The sequence below is a fragment of the Diaporthe amygdali genome (assembly GCF_026229845.1).
Source record: "Diaporthe amygdali strain CAA958 chromosome Unknown NODE_1_length_4327563_cov_65_473760, whole genome shotgun sequence".
NCBI lineage: Eukaryota > Fungi > Ascomycota > Sordariomycetes > Diaporthales > Diaporthaceae > Diaporthe > Diaporthe amygdali.
The window spans coordinates 1,408,266-1,432,228 of NW_026517021.1; the positions used below are offsets into that span (position 1 = coordinate 1,408,266).

The 23,963-nt window shown below is 53.8% G+C and overlaps 6 protein-coding genes across 6 annotated transcripts; 2 read left to right on the top strand and 4 right to left on the bottom strand.

Annotated features, from left to right (window-relative positions):
* Nucleotides 1-1,161: 1,161 nt before the first annotated feature.
* On the bottom strand, nt 1,162-4,389 carry J7T55_006000 (uncharacterized protein; the record flags this gene model as incomplete). Its single annotated transcript, XM_053139499.1, has 3 exons — nt 1,162-3,097; nt 3,960-3,989; nt 4,196-4,389. 3 exons carry the CDS (start codon nt 4,387-4,389, stop codon nt 1,162-1,164), a joined length of 2,160 nt encoding a protein of 719 aa, XP_053000769.1.
* A 3,345-nt stretch (nt 4,390-7,734) lies between these two features.
* J7T55_006001 (trna splicing endonuclease subunit) lies at nt 7,735-9,180 on the bottom strand (the record flags this gene model as incomplete). The annotated part of the gene is made up of 1 exon (XM_053139510.1): nt 7,735-9,180. The coding sequence occupies one exon, from the start codon at nt 9,178-9,180 to the stop codon at nt 7,735-7,737; it is 1,446 nt and encodes a 481-aa protein (XP_053000770.1).
* Nucleotides 9,181-11,730: 2,550 nt separating this feature from the next.
* On the bottom strand, nt 11,731-13,402 carry J7T55_006002 (uncharacterized protein; the record flags this gene model as incomplete). The annotated part of the gene is made up of 7 exons (XM_053139522.1): nt 11,731-11,916; nt 12,018-12,306; nt 12,411-12,682; nt 12,765-12,866; nt 12,924-12,949; nt 13,055-13,163; nt 13,256-13,402. 7 exons carry the CDS (start codon nt 13,400-13,402, stop codon nt 11,731-11,733), a joined length of 1,131 nt encoding a protein of 376 aa, XP_053000771.1.
* Nucleotides 13,403-15,395: 1,993 nt separating this feature from the next.
* On the top strand, nt 15,396-17,659 carry J7T55_006003 (glucose dehydrogenase; the record flags this gene model as incomplete). Its single annotated transcript, XM_053139533.1, has 3 exons — nt 15,396-15,678; nt 15,768-17,056; nt 17,471-17,659. 3 exons carry the CDS (start codon nt 15,396-15,398, stop codon nt 17,657-17,659), a joined length of 1,761 nt encoding a protein of 586 aa, XP_053000772.1.
* Nucleotides 17,660-18,123: 464 nt separating this feature from the next.
* Nucleotides 18,124-18,711, bottom strand: J7T55_006004 (peptidyl-prolyl cis-trans isomerase-like 3; the record flags this gene model as incomplete). The annotated part of the gene is made up of 2 exons (XM_053139544.1): nt 18,124-18,546; nt 18,634-18,711. The coding sequence occupies 2 exons, from the start codon at nt 18,709-18,711 to the stop codon at nt 18,124-18,126; spliced, it is 501 nt and encodes a 166-aa protein (XP_053000773.1).
* A 2,485-nt stretch (nt 18,712-21,196) lies between these two features.
* J7T55_006005 (arrestin) lies at nt 21,197-22,571 on the top strand (the record flags this gene model as incomplete). The annotated part of the gene is made up of 3 exons (XM_053139555.1): nt 21,197-21,274; nt 21,386-22,270; nt 22,329-22,571. The coding sequence occupies 3 exons, from the start codon at nt 21,197-21,199 to the stop codon at nt 22,569-22,571; spliced, it is 1,206 nt and encodes a 401-aa protein (XP_053000774.1).
* Between the last annotated feature and the right edge of the window lie 1,392 nt (nt 22,572-23,963).

Sequence of the window (23,963 nt, forward strand, 5' to 3'; positions counted from 1 at the left end):
TGGATCGTAGACATATCAAGATGCCGCCACTATCGTGAACACCCAGCGAGTCGACTTCACATGATAAAAGCAAAAGTGAAAGTATAAAGCTAGAGTATTCATTATTTTCGGCCGTGCATCTATCTGCAAAATCGGTCTACCTGGCCAGGACTGGCTTAAACCAAGTCCTCCGTTAACCGATGCTCAACTCAACATCGTTTGCGTGCCTCAGGCCCTCCTCTGCCACCATTTTTGTTTCCCCTTTGTGTGTTTTTTTCCTCCAAGGAGGAATATTATCGAAACCCTCCTTCACCGCATCGCCCGGTTCAAGACGCCAATATTGATGGTCGGTCAATCAATCAATTGGGCGGTTCAATGACCAGCCTGGCCTCTTGTCCAAAGTTATCCGGCAAACGCCACGTCCAGATGTCGGGCGCGCCTTTTCACCCGAGTTCCTGTCGTAACTCTCGCAATTTCCCTCACAAAAAATGTCGGGATGCTTGTATTCATGCGAGAAAGGTGGGATCCGTCATCAGAACGAGAAGGGTCCCAGATTCGGAAAGGCCAACCCGTGTGGCGGAAAAGATTGAGTGGGAGAACTCAAGGTGTCGCAGCCGAAACCAAGTCTCGTCCTTCCTGCTGTGATGAGAAGACAAGACGGATGCCCCGCAAACTTCGTAAAGGCCGCAGTCGTGCAGCGGTGTCGTACAAATACAATTATTCGGCAATACAATCCTGCCAGTTCAGTGGATCCTGGCCAAGCCCTTTTGGGGTGCTTTTCGTGCAGCATTTCGCATCTATCCCGCAAGAAGCATTTTCCAAAGTCGAAAATATTGGCAGTGAAAGAGACGCAAAGAGAAAGAACCTCTTCTCAAGCCACGAAGCCGCCGCCGCAGGGAACGAAAGAGCCAAGAGGCATCAAATAGACCTCGATATGAACAGGGCCAGACCTTAAAAACAGAGACGCAGGCGAAAAGATCAGAGCATGCCGAGGGGTATTAGTTCCGTAGACCGAACGCCAAAGAAAATAAGGAAAGCCCACGAGAGGAAGTCAAGTGGGCCTGGGACCGTGTTTGGTCGTCGATTTTCCTGGAGAACAGGCCGATCAAAGGGATCATGGTCCAACCACTTCCCGAGAAACGTGACCAGCTTGGGTTCAGCAAGAAATTGCCAGCCTAGCGACTAAAAGAAGGTGGGCTTGGTAAGAACGCGGTACTCCACATAGTCCTCGCCGTCAATAGAGATGATGGTTCCTTGGGAGACGAGCTTGCCCTCGAAGGGGCCAGTCTGCTTGCGCTCGTACTTGATGCCCATATAGATCTTGGCGTCCTCTTTGTTGGCTCGCATGCGGTGGGCCTCCTGGGCAGCCCAAACGCGGTTCAGTCGGGAAACGTTGTCTTGGAAGGAAGACTGTCCGTCCACGTCTCCATCTGCGTCTCCATCCGTGCCCTGGCGGGCAATGTAGGCAGCCTCGCGCTGATCGTTCTTCGTCTGCCTGGCCTCGGCGCGGGCGACCGCATTAACGGCGAGGTTATTAGTGCGGGACTCGACACCACCGGATCGATTGGCGGCGCGGAATTCGGGAGGCTGCGTAGACTGGCGGGCCTGGTTGGGCACGATAGTAGGAAGCGAGCGGCGAGCGTGGGCTTGACGGGTCTCGTGAGTGGGAGCCTCCTGTTTGAGGACGGCATCAAGGTGAGGGCCTTCGCCAAGATTGCCGTTGGCATTGGACGGCATGGGGTGCTCTCTGGGCTCGGGCTTGGTGAAGCCGGCAGCAACGCGCGCGCGCGCTTCGTTGATGGCGACCTTCCGGTTTTCATCCTTGTCTTCAGGCCGCTCTCCATGGTCCATCTGGTACTGGCGAACACGACAGTACTCCTTTAACTCCATTCGGCTGAGACCCTCGAGGTAGTCCTCGATCTGATATTCGTCAAAGGAGAGCCACAACGCGCCCGCGCCCGATGGGAAATTGCTCTGCAGCGGTCGGCCATCGCGAGTCTCGCGGCCTACCTTGACACGGAACATGTCGTTGTTTCCAAGGATTCCGAAGACAGCGTGTTTGTCCTGGTCATCTGGCTCGGCCGAGCCCTTCCAGAAGCCGAGGAGGATCTTGGTGGGACGGGTTCCGTGAAGATCAGCGACTGGAGGCTGTGAGTTGGCGTGGGCAGCCTTCGCAACCGGGGTCGCATTGGCAGAGGACGACGCGCCCATGCGTCGACGCTTCTCAGGACGGTGGAGAGCATGTTCAGGGATGTCGACGCCATAGGCTATCTGCGGCGGCTGGGCACCTTCCACCTGGGGGCCCCGGGCCTTGCAGCGTGCAATGGCTTGCTGGACGGCAGCTGTGTCATTAGCACCGCCGTCGTTATCGGCGTCCTCCATGTCGGATCGGATCTTGACATACTCCTTGACCTGGGTCTGGTCGAGGTGCACAAGGTGATTGTCGAAGACGATCTTCTCAAAGGTGACCCAGCTGCCTCCGGGTCCAGGATTCAGAGGGTAAAGGTCGGTGACAACTTTGCCCTCCCGATTGCAGGGCTGAACACGTGTACGAAGGCGGTCTCGGGAGTCGATAAAGCCCTTAACAATATGCTTGTCTCCAATCGGTGCCTTGGACTCGCGCCAGTAACCAATAGTCACGCCCTTGACGCTAGCAAGGCCGTGAGTTGTACGAGGGCCCTTGGCCGATCTGGTCACTGTTGCAGGGCCTGGAGCAGGAGAAGCCTCGTCGTCGGTCTCGTCGGCAAGCAAGCTCTTGTTCATATTGTCCTCGGTAAGATCACCGAAGACATAAGACCGCTTACGCTTGGGGTAGTTGGAGGTGGCAGGGACAGACTTGTCCTCTACTCCGTCAATGTCCATGATGGCAGACGACTCCTTGTCAGAAAGGGCGGCGAGAGCTTCAGCCTTAGGCGTGCCGTCATTGTTGGCAGAGCCGACAACGATCTCATCCTGGGAGCCCTCATTCATGACAACATCACCGCTGGAAATACCGCTCATGGACTCTGGTGGAGGGCTCAAATTGTCGTCGTTGCCGGTGTCCTCGTCATCAATAGGAGGTTCCTTGAGGAATGAATATGCCTTGTTGTCCAGGGGTTTGGCCGTATCGGACATGCTTCTGTGCTTCAAGGTCAGCTGATGCTCAAGTCCACGACTCTGAAGCGATTATGGAGGTGTGGTGTGAGTCGTAGGGACAGATGAATAGGCGAGGCCGTCGGGCTGAAGAGTTGATGTAAAGGGGGGGGGGGGAGAAGGAGTGTGACTGCAAGTACGAGAAACCCCAAAGACTTCGGAAACTATCAGGCAATTCACAGTGGCAGGAAAAAAAGTGTCGCTTGACGTAGTCTGTGATGGGGAGCAAGGCAGCGGTTGCAGTATAATAGATCTGGGGGACAGGGGAAGAACTAAAGCCTGTCGCAATGGCGATTCGACACCAAACTGTCAGGTACATACGCGTTGCGACCCCGTCTGTCAAAAATACCAAACGCGGGGCGGGGGAAAGACATAACGAGTGTTTAGTTTTACCCTCGTTATTGTTTATATCAGATTGCAAGGCTCAAAGCCTGTGCTGGGTCTGGAGTGGCTGCTGATGTCTTGGTCGAAGTGGGTGTTGACACAAAATGTGTCGGGGTGGAGAGGAAGTGTGCTGAAGCAGTTTAAGTGGGAAGGAGAGGGCGATGTGAAGAGCCCGAACTGCGTTGAATAACACTGGCAAGACAAACGTGAAGACGATTCAAAGTACTGACACGCAGCAGGCTAAGTGAAGTGATGGCATTGAAATGGAAAAGTGTGGTTGCTCAGTGTTGCGAGTTGAATATCGCTCGAGCGCTCCCGAGAAGGCCCCACCCAGTAAGTGAGTGTGGCACATTCACTTTACGGAGTGACCTCTCCGAATCGATCTTCACGTCAACGACGAGAGACATCTCTTCACTGGCTGAGATGACGTTCCCCCGCGAAAGTTGGCTCAACACAAAACATACACTATCAGCTCTGACGCTGGCAGCTCTTGTCTGCTACAGACGGTAATTGCTGCTGTTGCCAGAGAAGATTCAAGAGGGCCAAGCTAGCTTGGTGAGGGCTTTGGTTGGCTGAGTTGAGGAGACGGCAAGAGGCGAGAGCGTCGGAGAAGTGCCAAGGCGACAAATGGTGATGCAATACATGTTTGGAAGCATTGGGGGAAACAGAACGAGGCAAGAGGGAAAACAGGCACACTTACACGTCCAAAGCGGCTTTCTTCTCTGGCTCGCGCTTCTCTGATTGTGGGCTGGGGGCATTTGATGCGACAGCGCCCTTGTCTGGGGACGTCTCTGGCGTCTTCTTGGGCTCGATGGGGGGCGTCTGCTCTGTGGCGGGCGACTTGTTGACAGGGGGGCTTTTGGGCGCCTCAACCGAGGAATTGTCCGACTCCATACTCAATTGCAGGGCTCAATGCGATGTGTTTAGATGGTTAGAAGCGCGTTGCGCCGATTTGCCAGAGTTTTCAGGTTGATTGGTGTAATGCGATGAAGGTTGGGGAGCAATATGTAGATGGACGATGAGACGAGTGAGCCGTGCCGAGTCAGAAAGTTAGGAAAGCCGAGTGCGAGTTGACGGAGACAAACGCCGCGACAATCAGTGTGCGCGTAGATTGAAGAGAAAAAAGTAGAACAGGAGAAGAGAAGATGCTGGTCTGGGCGACTGATGAGATGAAGAGATTGTTGTGTGGGAAGTAGGCCTGTATGCAGGTAATAACCTTGAAAGGTAAGAGAATCGGGGCCCAGGGGGTTGAAAGAGGGTGGTTGTCGGTATTGCGAAGTTGGCGGGAAACTAGACCAGGCAAGTAAAGTGAGTTTTGACGAGGGGTCTTTTTGCCGCTGGATAGTGGAACTTTGAGAAGCAAAGATTGTGTTACTCAGCTGTTTCAAAGCCTACACTTTAGCGTTGGGGGGTTGCTTGGGGTGCTCCTGGGAACTGGCAGCTCCCAGCTCAGATTCTCTTGCTGGGCCTATGAGTGCACAAATCTCTGCAGTCAGAGTTCTGAACGCTGCATCGTATTTCAGTCCCAGCTCAGTCCACTCCACTCCAGTCCAGTCCACAGCTAAGAATACCCGAAGGGCAGTAGCACAGTTTATCTGAGGCAGTCTATTGACTTGACTCATCAAGTCATATCTAGATATATATGTGAGACGTTTGTCCCCCATTCTCTCTATTCAAATACTCAATATCGAAGACTCGTGCTACTGCTGCTGCTTGACGACATTGAAGGTGGGACAGCCACGCTCATTCACAGTACAATCAATGACTGGATGCATTGATCGAACCCAGTATGTAGGTAGCCCCAACTTTGGGACAATGGCACTGGCCGCTTGGGCCTTGGTCTTGGGGTTTGGTTCGGGTTTGGTATTCTGCCTGGGTCTTCGATCTTGGATCTTGGGATTCCCGGGGGGGCAAGCGAGAGAGAAAAAACGAGACACTAGCAGCAGCTACACTGATTGTCCAATTTCCTGTGTCATCATTACCTTGGAAGCTGGCGACACTCCAGCATCCCCCAAAGGCTTGCTCTTTCCCAAGCTGGACACAGCCTTTCAGAGCCATTGGCTGGTCCTTCCCACTGTGGGGCACTAACGACATTGCAATCAGCAGGTTGGTTTCAAAGCCGGCCAGAGACAACACTCGGAATTTGCCAGGGCTAGCTAATCTATGACCTATCCAGGTACCAATATCTCATCCATACAGACAGTGATGACTCTGGATGTCTCACTAATCTTCTGTTCTGTGTGTGTTTTCCACAAGGGAGTTGTGCTGCTATTTGGGCCTTGGTATCCACTTCCTACGTCAACCTTTCTGTCTGTTTCTTAGCTACCTTGGCTGGCTGGCTGGCAGGCTGGATATAGCTGGCTGGCAGATGGGCCCCAGTCTTAGAATTCCAGATATGTATGATGCTTTCCAATTCTCCACTGTAGGATTCAAAGATAGTGATGGCATGATGGAAGTGGAAGGCCACCAATCCCAACCTAAACTGCCTGTCACGCAGTGGCGCTCGGGAGGAACATGGCCTGGGGAAGAGGTGCCAAGCCCACAGGCCGCCACCCACTTACACGCGGCTGGCCGTACAGAAGAGAACAGCAACCTTCCAATTTGCTAGCTTTCGACATGGGCAGCTGCAGCCAATACCATTATTTAGAAATTTGACTCAAAGCCACAATGTAGAATTCAGTCAGACTCTTCTCACGACCAATACCTGGACTCTATAGAGCCCAAGATAAAGCCAAGAGGGTTGGTAGCAGTTTCTGGCTTGCTGAGGCGTTATGTGCCAGCAGGTAGGGCCCCACCCAGGACCGGAAATTTTGCTGGAGGGCAACCTGTTTTCCTGTTCCCTTTCCTTTCCACAATCTGCAAGCCACAATGCAAAGCCTCTCAACAGAACAGGCACTAGCAAATGGCTTGTTAGGAAAGATGACAGGTCACAACATACTTCGACTTTGATAATACTGCGCTTTAAACCTATCTCGTATGATGATGAGATGGAGAAATACTCGAGTAGACAGAATAAGCGGGGCATCGGAATTCATTGCCGGCCTCGTTGCCTGCTCGCCTTCAAGCCGTGTAGCCACCCAGTAGTTTTCTGGCGGATGTGACGAACCATTCCAGAGGTCGGAAAGTCATACTCTGCCTCGTCATCTGTTTCGCGTCTTTGATCTGTCGTGTCTTTGAGTCTATTGGCAGGTCGCCAGTATCATTCTCTCTGACCACGACAGCACAAAGTTCACACTAACATGTGCAGTCTTTGCCACTAGAAAGTCTCAAAACTTAGAGAGGCTCAATTTCCAGAGGCATGTCTTAGGCTAGGATATGACGCGTTCACGTACCGAGAGACTAAGAACCGGAGCATTAGCCTCCAGCCAGACCTGTGCAACCGAGTCGCAATACACAACTGATTCGCTGCTCTTGATCTGCCTGCGATGAAAGTACAATTGAATGTTACGTTTTCGCCAATTTCCTATTTTCACGCGAAGAACTCGCAGACTCGAGGTCACTACAGGCGAGCCACGTAGGTAAGTCCAGGACTTGGCCTGGCAAGACTCGCGGGGCATTTGCCCTAAGGGCTGGAACTGGTGACTGGGAGACTGCCAGTGACCAGCATATTCTACTTCGTCCCGAACAGCAGTTCCCCGCGATCTAGCAATAGTCCAACAATAGGGCCATCGCGTGGTGTTCCCATCACCGCGCTCCCCTCTCGTGCATATTCATCTATTGGCTTATCAAGGCCGAGACGGCCTCCATTCCATAGTATGTGAGAATTGTGTGCGTGCACTTCGCCCGGTGATATAGGCTGTCATCAGACGGGCAACGCGGGGCAGGCCGCACTCGCGCGACGAAGGAGGCAACACTCGTTGACCCAGATGTGATGACTGGTCTCGAAGGTTTGAAGGGGAAGTTTGCGCGTGGCTAGCTTCGCGAGAGAAGAGGCTTTGCGAGCGTCCTTCGATGATGTGCTAGAGACTCACTCACGCGCGGTGCGGTTCAAGCAGGAACCGGTGAGAAGCGAGACATTGACCAGCTGGTGGCAGTGACCAATGGAGCACTGCGGTTGCCGAGATCGTGACAGTGCAGCCAGGATATGAGCGGCCCAGAGAGCTTGATCAGATGGACTTGACCAAGGCTTACCTCCCCATCATCGTTGGTGTTCCCGGCCCCGTGTGACTACCCAATTCGGTCCTGTACAAAATGGTCTGATGCCACAAGTATTGTGCTGAATCGGAAAAAGTGAATGGCTCAACCACCTCTTCCACCCCGGCCCCCTCTACCGCCGCCTCTGCCGCCTCTGCCACCCTTTCCACGACCACCACCCCTCTTCCCGCCCCTCGGCGCCGTGCGCACGTCGTATTGCTTGTACAGCAGCTCCTCGCCGAACGCGCCCTCGCCCAAGCGCATGTAGTTGATTACCCCATGGTCATTCACCGCGACCAGCACGTTGCGATGCCCATGCTTCAGCCTCCTGTGCATCATGAATGCGGCCTGGCCCTGCCGTTGAGGTGCCGGCGGAGGCGCATGCGGCACAGAGTCCAGAAGGGCGGAGATCTCCTCGGAGGTCGGCACGGACGTCTCGTGCGCGTCGACGACGGCGAGGTAGTAGTCTGGAGGGGGCGGCTTGGTCTTGGACCAGTTCTGGACGCTGGGCTTCCAGACATGAAACTGCACGCGGAACGGGCTGTGCTGCGTTTCTGACAGGGAACAAGGCGGGTGTGCGGTTGGTTTGTACCGCGGCACGAGGGCGATCTGTTTGTATATTGAGCCGTACGATCTGTACAGACCTGGCCGGACGAGAGGGCCGTAGGCGGGATGGTTGGGTTCTCGGTCGGGGAAGAGCAGGGCAGTGAGACGCTGCCACAGAGGCGATTGATCCTCGGCAATGGCTTTGGCCGTATTTTGATCTGAGGTCGGCGGAGGCACTCTGATGACGTTGAAGCCTGCGCGATTGAGATTCGAGTAGACTTGCAGGTTGCGCAGTGATGTCTTGCCCCTTTCACCTTCGTTGCCGACAAGTAGGGCGTATGCAGCTTGTAGACTGAGCGGGAAGCCAAGAGCGTACTCGTCTTCCTCCTCAATCTCTAGTGTTGCGCTGGCGCCCTTTCCCTCACTGCCGAGTGGGAAAATCTCGTCCATTGTAGCTGTAGGCCACCACAGATCCAGGCCGCCCCTCTCAATCAAGAAGAGCGCCTCCTCGGGCAGCAGCCAAACCTGGTCCCAGCCGGGCTTGTTATTACCCTGCCCTCTTATTTTCCTGCCCAGGGTCTTGTGCTCAAAGCCGACACAGACGACCCTCTCTTGCGCATGTAGTTCCCTCCTCTCGGCGGCGACCTTCTGGGTTTTAACCTCATTGCCCTCAAACACCTCGTCCTCGACCCAGCGGTTGGGGAAGTACCAGGCGCGCGCCCAGTCCTTGCTATTGTGCACGCGTGTGTAACTCAACACCTCCTCCATGGCTTGCCGGCTCTTCTCCAGGGCGCTGGCCTGCGACTTTGTGCCGTGCGACTCGAAGTCCTTCTCGCCCTTGCGAATGGTGGACACGGAGATGTTCTTCTTGCGCTGCAGCGCTGCGAATTGGCGGAAGTCCTGGGCCTCGTCCTCGAGGGCTTCTTCGGCGGTAGCTTGCGCATCCTCAGGCGACTGAGCCGGGCGCTGCGTTGAGATATCATCGTCGTCGTCGTCGAACGCCATGTTCGTGGTGATCTGGCATGTGATTGTGGTGAGGTTGTAGCGAATTTCGTGGATCTCCAAAAGTTGCGGGCGGATAGATTTTGGGGTTGATCTACAGCGCGATAGCGCCTGGGTACCCTGTAGCTCAACCCCACATAAGTTGCTTACAATTTATAGTGGACCACAAGCTCTTGTTTGTACTGTAGAGCTATGTACAGAAGTCGCAAATGTTTGCCAGCTACTCGCAAGTACGTAGTCTAGACGGGAATCAGAAGGACGGAAACACCTATCAAGATAGTTTTTTACAGCAGGTGATCCTACAGCAGGTTATCCTACAGCAGGTTATCCCACAGCAGGTTATCCCAGAACAGCCAGGAGGTCACCCCACAAGAGCTTGTTCTACTAGAACGAGTGCGATGTACTGGTCAAGTCATGTCCGAGCAATAGGATGTTCGCTCTCGCCTGGCAGATCCACCCCTTAACATGATCATTAGTCTCAATATCGACAAGTGTCATATCCCTTGGATGTATTCGGTCATCCTCTACCTTGTAGCTCGTGTTAAATAGTCGGTCAAGTCTGAATCCATCCACTTACCCGTCATCATCAAGTGCCGCTGACGAATCTGGGTTCACTGATAAGTACACCATTCTGGTAACCTAGCCTGGGTTTGTGTGGGTAGCAGGCGGCAGAATGGCATGTACACAGCAGATGTTGAACATATTATCAGCCTACAGCCCCGGGCATGCAGCGCACTGCTCGCGGAGAGCCACCAAAGTTAGCGGCTTGTTCTAAAAAAGAAGCAAAAAGGCCAAAAAAGCGCTGAAGACGGTGGGATTCGAACCCACGAACTTTCGTACTGCGGACAATTGTGAGATGAACCTAAACACAGCTGTTCTATATTAGTTACATGCTCGAGACGTATCAATGTGTTCGTGTGATTGAGATACATGAGTTATGACAAATGCTGACTTACCGCCATAACCGCTCGGCCACGTCTCCTTTCAAATTCACTTTGTTTCATTCTGGTATTCATTCTGTTCTTCAAGTTATTCATTTTGTTTCTCAAGTTATTCACTTTGTTTTACAAGCTATTCCTTGTTTCTTTTAAATTTGCTTTTATGATAATTTTTACAAGACCAAGAATAACAATTAAGAAGGATGTTCATTTTTTTTCTACACATAAATCAATAAAGACTTCAGTGACCCTAATCATTTGTATTCAAAACTGTCCAGAGTAGGAAAGTGTGCAGGCTTGAATCACAACGCGATCTTACAATAACCTTCCTTCCCGTCCATATTCAATTTTTATTTGCCACGGATGGAACAGTGCTGTCTGCTCCTCTGTGCGTACCCAGGTAAGTGTATGGCCCAGATAGAGGCGACGGCGGCAGGTCCTCCGGACAACCGCTGGCCGCCCGACTTGTCAGAGCCACATCAGTGAACGAGCTTAAGCTCGGGTGTCCACTTTGCGACCACAGTATTTACACAGACTAAGTAAGGAAAAGAAAAAAAGGGCAAGAGGGAGGGGGATAATGGAAAAAGAAAACAATCTCTTAAAGGTAGTGAACTCTAAAATAATTCCTAGAAAAACAATTTCCTAAAAAGAACAGCCTCCTATAGGATAATCTCTTGTAAGATAACTTTCTAGAGGATAATCTCTTATAAGATAACCTCCTGTAGGATAACCTCCTGTGGAATAACCTCCTGTGGGATAACCTCCTGTGGGATACGTCCCTGTTGGATATATTCCTGTGGGATACGTTCCTGTTAGGTAACCTTCTTTGGAAGGAAGTAACTAAGCCACATGGGGCTCCGTGATGATGATCTGTGACCTTTGAGAGTGTGGTGGTGTTGTTCTAATAGTGTATTTGATACGGCCTAGACGCCCCGCGGAAATGAATTTGACGGCGTATGACCATGTATAAGAGTCACTGGACGACAAGCGTGGCCAGACATGTAGGGCAACTGAAGCCTGTGAGCGCAAATAGGTCAGAGATGGTTCAGACGCCGATGAGTGAGAGCATTGGATTGCGGCAAACGGGTGATTCATATCAATGCTTTGTATATTATAGTAATTACTGAAGCTGGGCTTCCGTGATGCTGTGTGACTGATTCGGCTGAGAAGCACATGACCACAACACTGTGCAGGTCACTCCAAGTCTCCCGCGTGACTTCTCCTTGGGACAGCCTATGTAACCCCTCAACGGATAAGTGGTTGGTTCTTGAAGTTGTTCTCTTCCACTCCTCAGTTACCGACAATTGTCATCCACTGCGAGAAACAGCTACCTTCGGCGGCCCATATTGGATCAGTTGGTTGCTCATTCATTCGGTAACTGCTCAGTTCTTAAGACTCGATCCGAGTGATAAATGTGCCACAATGATCATCAAGCTCCGGTGATCATCGTATTTCGATGAGTGCCGTGATGAGGTGACTACTTTGACATCGACCCAGGGTTGCTCTCACGGTGGCATAGGTCCCCTGGTCATCGGTAGCCAACGCCTGTGTCTTATACAGCGAGCAAGGTCTCCGCAGGCGGAGTCACTGCTATTGCCACCAGAGACTGTCTTCGTCAGACGCTTCTCCCCTCGTATGTCTGCTCGACCTGCTGCTGTACCACTATCGTCATCCGCCCCTTCCTGTCAGAAGACCCACCGGCCGCCAGAGTCATCGCGTCTAGGGTGCCTTTGCTCCGTCTCGATCCGACCTGGATCTCTGTGCGCGGCCCTCTTGCCTCGAGTTCAAAGCTCTCTTCAGACTGCAACAACGAGAGTCAGTCATCTGATCTGTGCAAGGTGGTTTTCGTAAAGATAGTGTCTCCACAGTGCATTTAGTAGGCCAGGACCATATTAAACTTACGTCTCCGACATTGACGAATTCTCTCCGCTGTTTGCCGTTTATCCTCGACTGGCTACTCATGTACGGTGCCGAAGCATTGGAGGGCCCCGGTGTTTTTCCTGATGACAATGAGAGGATGCGGTGGAACATCTTGTCAAATACAGGCCGCAGGAGGGCCGACGATGCTACCAATATAGCGACCCCAGCTTCGGCGGTCGTCCAAGTCATAACTGGGATGACGGTATATGAAAAGTCATCGAAGTTGATCGAGTTTAGGGACGTCAGGCGTACTGTCGAGAAGGCTATGGTACTGTTCAGATGCTAAATTAGCATTGACAAAGCACAAATGCATCTGCGGTTTGTAATTTCGATAGTGATGCAGGGCGGATGGAGGAAGATGGCAACGCGACTTACACTAAGCCAATGCTGAAGATGGCAAACAGGCCAACCTTATAGCCTGGCCTAGTCTGCAATTTATAAACCATAGGCAGAGGTAGAAGAAGCATCAAGACGTCTACAATGACGTTGACCACAGAAACAGCAGTGTAGCCAGCGATCTGGTTGCCGCAAGTTCCCTCCGCTGTTGGGTCCCAGTTCTTTTGCACCGGCCGGCAGATGAGGAAACCAATGAGTACGGTCATAACGAGCCACCCAGCTTGGAGTGATATTATGACCCAGGTCACGATCTGCGCAAGAATTAGCATATAGTTAGCACGACACAGCCAAGTCTATGTCCAGGTGTCGGCTGACTGCGCCGAAGGCACCAACCTCAAATGGCTTGACGGAGAAGATTCTCTTCAGCATGAACAACATGCTCCATTTCACAGTGCACATCGACAGGGCATACAGGGCTTGTATGACAAGAAAGGACTGCAATCCGAGTCAGCCATACGACCTTTGGTAGCTTTCATCTCTCCCTCGACTGACCTGTGTGAGTCTTGCGACATGGCTGACTTGGAGTTGACTCATATGATGTCCCGCTCCACCAAGATATAATGCTGCGATGCTATGAGTAACTATGCGGTTGCGTTGCGAACAGAATGCTATAGTTGGCTCACCTAAGAACAGGGCGACAACGAAGCCGAAGAAGGAGACCTGGAAGCCATTGCAATGTGAGCACAGGAGCCGGCCCCAGGTCGACAGGTGCCATTGCATGAGCCAGCGAGACTACTCACCACGGAGACATGATACAAAATGTCTTCAAGTACCATTGGCAACCGCTTTATACTTCTCGCGTAAATTCGTAACCCAGTCCATACTGTCACCAGGACGAGAAAAACGCCAGCGCACCAGATAAATTGGTGTACGTCAGCTCTCGCAGCGAGCGGTATGATAGTCGACGTGAACTTCTCATCACTGCTGGTCGAACCCGTTTCAACGGCAGCAGCAGAGATGTAGAGCCGCATCGCGTGCCGATTCCGAAATGCAAGTCTGAAGGGGGTCCGACTGTCGTACACCGTGGTGGAGGGGGGCCGGCGGAGGACCAGTGGCTCAAGGCTCTATTTTGTTCGTCCAGACTTCTTTCCCCCTTCCTCTCTGCGCCTTGGCGCGACACGGGTGTCATCGCTCTCGCTAGGGAGAACGACTGGCTGGGCTTGGGTCTTGTATCCCCCGGGTCCGGGGGGGCGACTGTCAGGAACCGACCCGCTGTCCGCAGGCAAATTCGAGGCAGGATTGCGGGTGGAGCAGGATGTGCATGCTTGCCAGGTGCCCTGCATTGCGTGTGACGAGGCACGCGAGAACTGATATGCCTGACCCGGAGCATGGAGCCGAATCGCTGAGGGCGGGTCTGCCAGAACCAAGAAGGTGCCAATACACCATGAGAAGCTCGGTGTGATCCCACGTTGAGAGCACAAGCTGACAGCACACCGATCCCGCCAAGATGCGATGAGTACCACGGGAGGCGAAATGTCAACGTGCAGGAACATCATCCGACAAGCAGGAACGCTTCCCCAGGAGAGGGTACCCTATCCTCGGGGTCGAGGGGAGCTGGGAAAAGTCATCCTTCTGTCCAAACCTATCGCAGGGAATAGAAGACCATTTGCGTGTGGGTGGATGGGGTTCTCTGACAGATCTCCACATGACACTTCCAGATCAGGCATATCTCGCAGGGATGAAAAATGTTGCAGGTACTCAGGAATATCCGAACATACGTGCAGGGGAATGGGATAAAAGACCTACCTGGCTGCTTTAGAGGCGGAGTTTGCCTCCGAACATCTGTGATATCGTCCCATCCGTCACCAATGGTTTGTCTAGTAGTAATTTTTCTTATATCAGCTTATCCCACAGCGGATTGCCTCAAACACACGTTATCCCAGCACCTTTGGAGCAGTACGTTACCCTACACGAAAACGTCCCACTCCCAAGCTGTGCTGGGCGGCAAAGTCTCAGATCCCTGCGAACCACAGATCGGGAACGCGCAGTGGGAATGTCGAGATTGCCTTAAACCTTATTGCGCTCCATCCGGACTGGAGTCCACATATCCGCTCAGCTGCCCGGGGAACGCAGACGCACGTCCCGTAGAGTGAACGTAACCAGGACGCGAGTAAGTGAAGTTTGAGAGGGCTATGTATTCACCCCTATGAGGACTTTTGAAAATTCCGGTGATCGAGTCACTCGTCCGTGATCTGCGCTGGAAGCAGTAATCAAATTGAAATGTGTATACCTTTTTCGGGCGGTTCTTGCCGTTCCTGCTGCAGGCATGTGGGGACTGCTCATCCAATACCACGACATGTCGTGTCAGGCATCGCGTACAACCTTGACACTACGGCCCAAGATTCCTTCTTTGAGTGTCCTGGCAGCCTGGTAAAGAAAATCTCATTTACCAACTTGCTGTGCTAGCCGGAATCGTCTTCGTGAACCGGCAAGCTGGCGTGTTGCCCACAGGGGGCCGATCGCCCAACAGAGACTTGGCTGTTGATCCTACAGCCAGAAATGGCATCGCGGCTCCCCACGATCGCCTCACCGGCACCCAGGGGTCCAAGGATCCAGAAGCTCAGGTCAAACGAGGCACGTGGAAGAGCTCGTTTGGTATTTTATGATTAGGGGGAAAGGCTCCACGCTGATAGAGTGCCGCACAAACAGATATGCCAGTCCTTTCCGTATTCAGAATCCGAAGAACCACATGGTGCTGCGTCGTACTAAACATTATGATAATTCTTCAAAGGCCATGGCCCAGGTGCGCCCCACCGGTCTCTGCTTGGTTAGATGATGACCGAGGGAGTGACATCCATGTAGGCCTACCGTAGGACCAACTCTTGGTTGTCTATCGTATGAGCTTTGTAAATCCTTGCCGGAAGCGCATCCTCGAGCATCAGCATCGCCGCTGCCCGACTCAAGACAACCAGGACTCTACTGCTCGGCAACTGCTTGCCCAATCATCCTGTAATCTGCTATGCCATGATGGCCTCGAGCACCTACGACTACATCATCGTGGGAGGCGGCCTTTCGGGCTGTGTCCTCGCCAGCCGGCTACGGCAATACAAGTCTGGGTCCAAGATCCTGCTTATCGAGGCCGGCCAGGACACCCGGTCGCGGACCGACATACTCCAGCCCGATATCCTCAACCTGGGCGGAGAGCTCGACTGGACGTACCCGACCGAGCCTCAAGCGAGTCTCGGCGGCCGTAGCATTGTCTACAATGCTGGCAAGGGACTCGGTGGAGGCACCCTCATCAACTCAGGTAAGTTTGCCCTAACATCCTCGAGGGATGGGCGAGTAAGCCTCCTTCTGTCGTTTGAGGGTCACGCAATTCTCTAACAGGACTTCAAGGCGGATGGACCCGTGGTTCGTCCGCGGACTATGATGAGTGGGCGGAAGTCGTAGGCGACGCGAGATGGAGTTATACAGGCCAGCTGCCCTATATCAAGAAGACGGAAGAGTGGTTCGACGACAGCAACCCTGAGCAGCACGGCAAGGATGGACCCATTGCTATTGCCTCTGCAGTGTCAACAAACCGCAAATTCCCTCTGACGGAACCTATTGCGGCTGCCTGGGACGAGTTGGGCGTGCCCGCCCTGCCAAAGTTCGACCAAAACACGGGTGACAATCTGGGCCGAGCATATATTTGTGAAGCACGCCGTGAGGGCAAGCGGCAATATTCGGCTAGGAACTATCCCCTGGATGGTGTCCAGGTCTTGGCAGACACTCTGGTGAAGAAAGTTGTCGTCGAGAGAGCCGGCGCGCCCAGAGCAACTGGTGTGGAGCTTGCTGACGGCAAGGTCATCTCCGGCGCAGAGGTCATCGTCTGCGGTGGTGCCTTCCGGTCTCCCCAGTTACTGCTGCTGTCCGGTATAGGCGACGCAGCTCACTTGAAGGAACACAGGATCGAGACGCTGGTTGATCTCCCCGAAGTCGGCCGAGGGCTTCATGATCACATGTCGTTTTACCAATTCTGGAAGCTGAAGAACCCCGAAAGAGGCTATACTCTGGGTTCTGCCAACCCTCTCTTCCAACAACCCGAATTCGCTATGGGCATACCCCTCGACTGGATCGTTTCGACCGACGTTCCTCATGACCAAGTAGCCAAGGCCATCGAACGAGATGATGGCAAGGTGCCCGACGCTACCACGCACCGGCTCCTCCGTGAGCCCCGTACGCACATCGAGACGGTTGTGTTGTACTTCAAATTGCCCATACCTGGTGTTGAACCGGATGCGGAGCATCTCACCACCCTCACCATCCCGTTCTTGCCAACATCCCGCGGCAGCGTAACTCTCAAGTCTGCCGACCCGCAAGCCTCTCCAAAGATTGACCTGAATTTCTTGGCCACCGAGACGGATAGATGTGTGTACCGCGAGGGTCTGCGAACGCTGACACGGTTGATGCTTCAGACCAAGTTCGGCAAGGAGTACATTGCCGGCGAGTCGGTGCCTCCCGTCCCCGGGATGGAGGCTGTATCTCTTGACGATAGTGACGAGAAGCTGGACAGGCGGGTCGCGCTTACTGGGGTGACGACGTGGCATTCAGGGGGTACTTGTGCTATGGGCAAGGTTGTCGATGCGGAGTTCCGTGTCAAAGGAGTGAAGGGACTGCGAGTTGTTGACGCTTCAGTCATTCCCGTCCCTCTAAGTGCTCATATTCAAGCACCTGTGTATGCTATGACAGAGCAGGCCGCAGCCATAATTTCTGGAGCTGCATGAAACAGAAAAGGGGTGGCCGTTCTTTCGCATAGTCCTTGCGTCATTCCAACATTCATGGATAGGTTCTGAAAAGGCTTCAGGTATGACCGATTTGATTCTAGTCATCGTGTACTCGGAGCTGTGGAGAATAACTCTCTCGCCACACCTATTGTATGGGATCGGTGCACATGCATTTCATGAGACCCTGCCTTTCCCTTGTTAGTCAAAGAACGTGCAGCTTCCGAGATTCTCAAAACATTCACCCGTTACTCAAGTGCATAGACAAAAGGATCAGAAAGACAGACGAGACCTACCTAAATAGATGTTATTCAACAATAGGTTATCCTATGACAGGTTATCCCATACAGTTTTATCGCAGAGGAGGTCATTCCACAGGAGGCTATCCCACAGGAGGTTATCCCACAGGAGGTTATCCCAACGGAGGTTATCCCAAAGGAGGTTGTCCCACAGGAGGTTGTCCCAACGTTGGTTATCCCACAGGAGGTTAACCCACAGAAGGCTATCCCACAGGTTACCCTATAGGAGATTATCCCACAGGGATATCTGGCTATGTACTGGTCAAGTTGACCCGAATACTAGTGGTGCTGTTGGCTGTAGCCAATGTGATTCCCTATAGCCACTGCGGTCTCGCAGTTACCGCAATCCCGCAGTCATCGAAATCTCGCAGCCGATGTGATCTTGCCGTCATCATGAACCACGAGCCATTGCCCCTGGTCCATCACAGCGTGACTAAGCACATGATGGTGTCAAGACCGTAGCCTGGTCATGAAGCATTGCATGACACTGGGACCCCAGTGTTGCAGACTGAGTCTCTTGTCTCGATTTCTCTTCCATGCCTTCAGGCCACCTATTGCCGATAGTGTAAACAATATAGGCAACCAATGGTTGGTAACCTATTAATCATGGACATGCTCATGTTTCGTCGCTCTATAAGGGCGTCGCGCGCTGAACATTCGTCTGGCTTCAATTGCTCGACACCGCTTTCCTTAGCCTGCCAATGGATTCGCATGGATTGTAACCTTCTCAATCTTGCAAGGTTCCTTGGGCCTGTTCTTCTTGTCCACCTCGAGCGCCTCAATCTTAGCCAGAGTCGCTAGGCTGTCGTCCCCGATCACCTTGCCGAAGACGGTATTCAACCCGTCGAGGTGCGGAGCCTTGTCGAAGATGATAAAGAACTGCGACCCATTCGTGCCGGGCCCCTTGTTGGCCATGGAGACCATGCCGCGCTGGGCGTGCTTCAGGGCCGGGCGGATCTCATCGTCAAAGGTGCCGCCCCATATTGAGCGTCCGCCCCTGGGGTTCTCGGGTGAGGGGTTGGCGGGGCCGCCCGTCTGGGCCATGAAGGAGGGAATGAGCCGGTGGAAGGGTGAGCCATCGTAGTAGTGAGAGGCGCAGAGGGCGAGGAAGTTCTGCGGCGGGTTTCTTGTCAGCTTGCTCGGTTGCCTTGAGAGCTCGCGGCAGGGAGGGGGCTTCGGTCTGGCCTAGTCCGGTCTTACCTCTGCGGTCTTGGGGACGCTGTCGCAGAAGACCTCGATCTTGATAGTGCCAGCGGTTGTGTGGAGTGTGACAGACATGTTGAAGGCGAAAGTGGTTGGACCAGGTCCTTCAATGTGATAGTCTGTCTCAGCGACGGGGTGGAGTGGGCGTGGACAGTCTCGATCTTGCCTAGGAAGGGAGCTCCCGAGTGGGCAGGCTGGCAGGCTAGCAGTATGGTGGGCGGTGGTTTTGTATCAGAGCTTTTCGGGAGTCTGGAGCTCCCCTGTCGGTTCAGTAATATGTGATTGGTGGGCATCACCCAGACACCCAAGCTACCTGGGTACCTACCTACCTAGGTCCCTTAGTGCCGTGGTCCCCTGCGCGCTGGATGCAGGCACAGTAGGGGGAGCCGCGAGCCACGCGAGCAATCAGGCAATTTGGGCTCGACTTCAGGCCCTTCTTTTGTTTGGACTCGGCACGATCCGAGATGGGATGAAAAGCCACCGTGCTGTCATTAATCTAGAGACGGTGAGGGGCATGTACACATCCTCAGTCGTGAATACATAATACGTACATACACATACATCTGCAGACCTCGGCACGAACAGATAAGGTTTCGCCGTTTTTTGATTAGCGAGGATCAAGTCTCAAATACACATTCTAGGCCCTGTGGCAGACTGTCGCCTGCTGGTGACGCTCAATGGCTTGGCCTGGCCTGGCCTGGTGGGTGAGCGAGGGAGCAGGCGAGCTGATGAGCTGGCGGCTGGATGACGCACTGGATCCCGGAGCTGAAGGACTGCAGGGTCCTCCCAGCACCAGAATCAGGACTACTGTGGTAGAATCAGCACCAGAATCCGCATCGGAATCCGCACCAGCACGAGCACCGAGCCCGTTGCCGTCGTCAACAAAACAGCCCCATCCCCGTGATCTGTGCGGTTGTCCAGGAACCTTGGATGGCCATTTCAAATGCCTATTATCTATCTACCAGGTTGACTTATCTCGCCACCGTCCTCACTAAGAGCAACAACAGGGTTGTCTCATGTCCGTCTGGTTCTCCTCAGCAGATCGCTCTGCTGTTCCACTGCTACTGCCGTGCAACCAGAAAAAGAAAACAAACAGGAAAAAAAAACACTGCAAACTTCTGTTCTGTAATTCAAAATCGCCCTCTTTACATTACATTACAGTGCAGTGCAGTGCAGTGAGGTGCAGTGTGCAGCACATTAGTCCATGTGCCGGTAGGCATCCTGCTCTTGTGGAGAGTGGGCCCCCTTCGATATCCACTACAGCCTTCTTTCTCGAGGCGACTGGTCTGTTCTGGTCTGGTCTGTCTGCCTCTGAACGAACGTACCCAGTCGTCGTTGTTGGAGCGGGCGGCTCCTCCCTTTGCTTTCCCGCTTTGGGCCTCAAGCCGGTCTCGTCACCCATTACGACGACTCGCAAAGCCTCCTCTTGTCTCCGTCCTTCCAAGCTCCTTGTGCAACCAACACAAGCCGCTGTTGACCTTGAGGGGAACGGCCCGGATGCACAAAGAACCCTTGCAGCAACTACCACCGACTTTTTGCCCCTCCAACCCCGTCCGAGAGACCAGTCCACCTGCCAGGATTGCCAGGCCTGCCAGGCTTGCTCACTCTCGAAACCGGCTCGACTCCCCTCCAGTCGAACTCGACCCGACTACGAGCTCGATCCGACTCGACTCAACTCGACTCTGCCCCCAGACCCAGACCTGGGGTCTCAGCTGGCGCACGCCAATCTCGTCTGCAGGAGAGCCACATCCTCTGCGTCCTCTGTTCTCCATCCAGCCGGCCCTGCCCAATAAGAGCCGACTGCTGCCAACAGACCAGCCCTGTTTTGCGCCGCGCTGCGCTGTGCCGCAATCCGCACGAGGTGCAGGACTTCGCGCGGCCGCTCAAGAAACGACCCCAGTAGGACCCAGCAGCCCAGCAGGGGGCAAAGGTGTGCGTCGTATCAAAACCTCCCACGCCGGGGGATGCAGCTAGACAAGCATCATCGGGAGCACAAGACCGACAGGCGGACGACCAGACGACCAAACTCCACGCAAAGCACATCTTCGTCACCTCTGGCTCTCCCTGAGTATCTGGCTCCAAGGCTTGCCCTTGTCTCATTCACCTTGCGACCAGCGACTGAGCTTGACCGGCTTCGAGGTTACAGCAGCGCCTTTGCTTGCGACACGGCGTAACACCAGACCGCCCGAGTATCTCCGTACGCTCCTGTTGCTGCACGAAAGTCCTAGACCATCTCACCAACCAACTGCGACCACCTTCCTCTTCTGAAGTCCCTCCCAGGCTTCGGCGACGACTTGCTCGAGCTCTCTTGCAGCAGCAGGCCCTTGTGATTCAATGGGCTCGAGCTGCCGAGCTCGTGACCTTCAACCCAGTACTTGCGACACCCAGGAGGCTGCCACCACTCGTCTTCCATACCCCACATTGCTCGGCTGCAGCGCTGCTTCACAGCCTTGACGCGGCGAGGCCGGCGTTCGCTGCGCATTCATGACCGTCCACCCTCGGCCTTCAACTCACACCATATTGTCCCGCCTGCAGTCGTAGTTCTGGCCTCGCGAACAGGATGGCTGCCTTTGTACGGGTCACTGGCCCGCCAAACAGCAGCTTCCTTGTTGGCTACCCCGGGATATCAGCAACATTAGTGAGTTTTGCTCTGCCAACTTGGCGTCCCCTCCCATTCCCCAAACACACGTTTGCAGCGGTCAAGGGTACTGCGCAATCACGGACTGCTAACCCAAACACTCTCGCGCAGCCGCGCATAGAAGGAAAAGTCGAGATCAGACCATCGCAAGGCTACTCCATGCCAGTGGCAGTTTCATTAGTCCGAATATGTCTTCAACGAAGAGAGACGATACACCCGGCCGCCGAGAACGTCGCAAAACGGCATCTAGGCACACCGAGGCGAGAAACGATCGATGTGGTGGGAAAGGAGCTGCTACTCTTCAGGTGCCAAGCGGGGAAAGAGGCCGAGAGCGTGATCGCGATGGACCTACCCTTCGTACTTTTTATACCATTCGGTCGGGGCGGCGAGGAGACAAATAGGAGGATACCTCCCGCTTCATTACAATTACCATCGAGGACGGCCGAGACCCTTTACGAGCTGGTGGTGACGGTGCAACAGGGCGCAAGCACGCAGAACAAGTATGCGTTCCCAATACCGCTGCAGAGGTATGACACATTATCGACCTTTGGCATGTACAACCGCCCGGAATCAAAAGTGGTCACGGCCGACAACTTAGTGACGCTGGGCATATCGCTACCAAAATGGAGCTATGGCCCGTGTGACCCCATCACGGTCTACATAAAGCTTGCGCCGAATGCGGACTGGGTGAATAAGGCAAAGAGGGTCACGATCCAGAAGATCACGCTGGCAATCGAGGAGGAGATAACGTATAATCCGGAGGGCGACGAGCCGACCAAGAAAGTCAACAGGATCGCCAAACACACGCAGCCAGTACAAGCAAAACTACCAGAAGCCGGCTATGTTACAAATCTAGGGCTGGTATTTCCGTCAAAAGACTTGAGGGATTCCGAGGGCATCGTTAAAAGAGGCAAACCTGGTTTCCCGCTCTACGAGGTCACCTCTTTCACAACGAGCTCGACGCTATATAAGATCGAGTTCTTTTTGAGCATCAAGGTGAGTCGTACCCGGCCCAAAAAACCTCAGGCGCGAGGCCAATCTGATGAGTGAGCAGGCCCAAATGAGCTCCGCTCGGGACATAACTTTGCGACAACCCATCGTCATCTGCCCGATGGACCAGCAAGCGTGCAAAGAAGAAATGGACGCCATCGAGCAGGCCGCCAAAGACGCATCCCACGTTGACCCGAACAACCCAATGCTTCCCGCGAGGTCGATCGTCGTTGCTAATGACAAGGACGCGCTCAAACACCTGGGGCTCTGCAACGTTGGAGGGCAGAAGAAGCCACTGATCGAATGATGATCCTTTCCCCAGTCGACGACGACGTGCTCTTTATGGGAAATTGGAACTCATCTTTGAGCTGCACACTACCATGTGCGAGCCATGAGAAAGATCGGGTGCCTCTATGGCACAAACTCAGCGCACATGTCGCGTACTCGAGTCACACTTCCGAGCTGGGCCACAAGGCTTTGTAGCTTCATGATCTGCTGACCTGTGGAAGATTGACGGGCCCCTGGAAGGATCCAAGAATGCCCCTTCCAGACGGCTCATCGCATCCTGTTATGTGGGTCCGGGTGTTTGCATCCTACATCCTACGCTATCGGACTCGAAACTGCGCTGCGGCGGTTTCGGTTGATGCAAGCCAAGGAATGAGGCGGGTCAGGGCAGAGCTCATTAGAGGGTACTAGGATTTGTAATTGATCCTCCTATGCCCATATCTCCAGGAGCCGCGACTTACCTTGTTGGCTCTCCTCGGCTGTCTACCGAGGGGACCGAAGAGAGAGAGAGGACATGGTGAGAGAGAGCGTGAGAAAAAGGAGTTATCATTCTGCGACGGCCGAGGACCGGATCGAAATATTATTCACTTCATTAAATGTTTATTTTCAGAGCTTCAGCGTAACACGGCGGCAGGCACGACCATAGGATAATGTGCATTCTGGCGTCTACCGACGGCAGTAAGTGGAGGTTCTTGGATGAGCGGGCGGCTGGCATTTTTTCGGCGCAGTATTGACGAAATGACTGATGAAAGGAGTCCATCTGGGAGGAAAGAAAGCCATCCACACACGCAACCCCCCGCGCAAACACTTTGGATGGCAACGTCGGATACATGAATTGGGATGGAAGCCGAGCGAGCGAGCAAGAGGAAGCCAGGCGAACGGACAAACACCTGCCTGGGTGATGTGTTCTTGTTGCTGCTGTTGTCGTTGTTGTTGTACAGCGCCATCTGCCTGATCACCTTCGAGCGCACATAACTGTGCAACCCAATACCCCCCAACCCTCCCATTTCTAGCTGGGGTTCAGCGCCAAGATGAAAGGGACGAGAGCAATGACAAAGACGATAGTTTCGAGCCTGATGCCCTCCCCACGCACGTGATCCCGCCAGTGACAAGCAAACATGCCTCTTAATACCCGTTCGTGGGTTGCACCACACTCATGTCACATGTGTCTCTGTGTCTCTGTGTGTCAGTATATGTGTCCTATCCTCCCGCGAGGGCGCCCAAGTCTGCCTCGCGGCCCGCCCCCACGAGGCTGAAAGGAAAGGGGGGGGGGAAGGCCAGAAATGTTGGCTGGGAACCACAGAGTCGCTCGACTGCCAACCGCCCCACCCCCTTCCCTGTCCCCTGATCACCTATTCTTCTGGAGCCTTTTCCGAATCCCACGTCAGTCATTCAGGCAGTTAGTCAGTCAGTC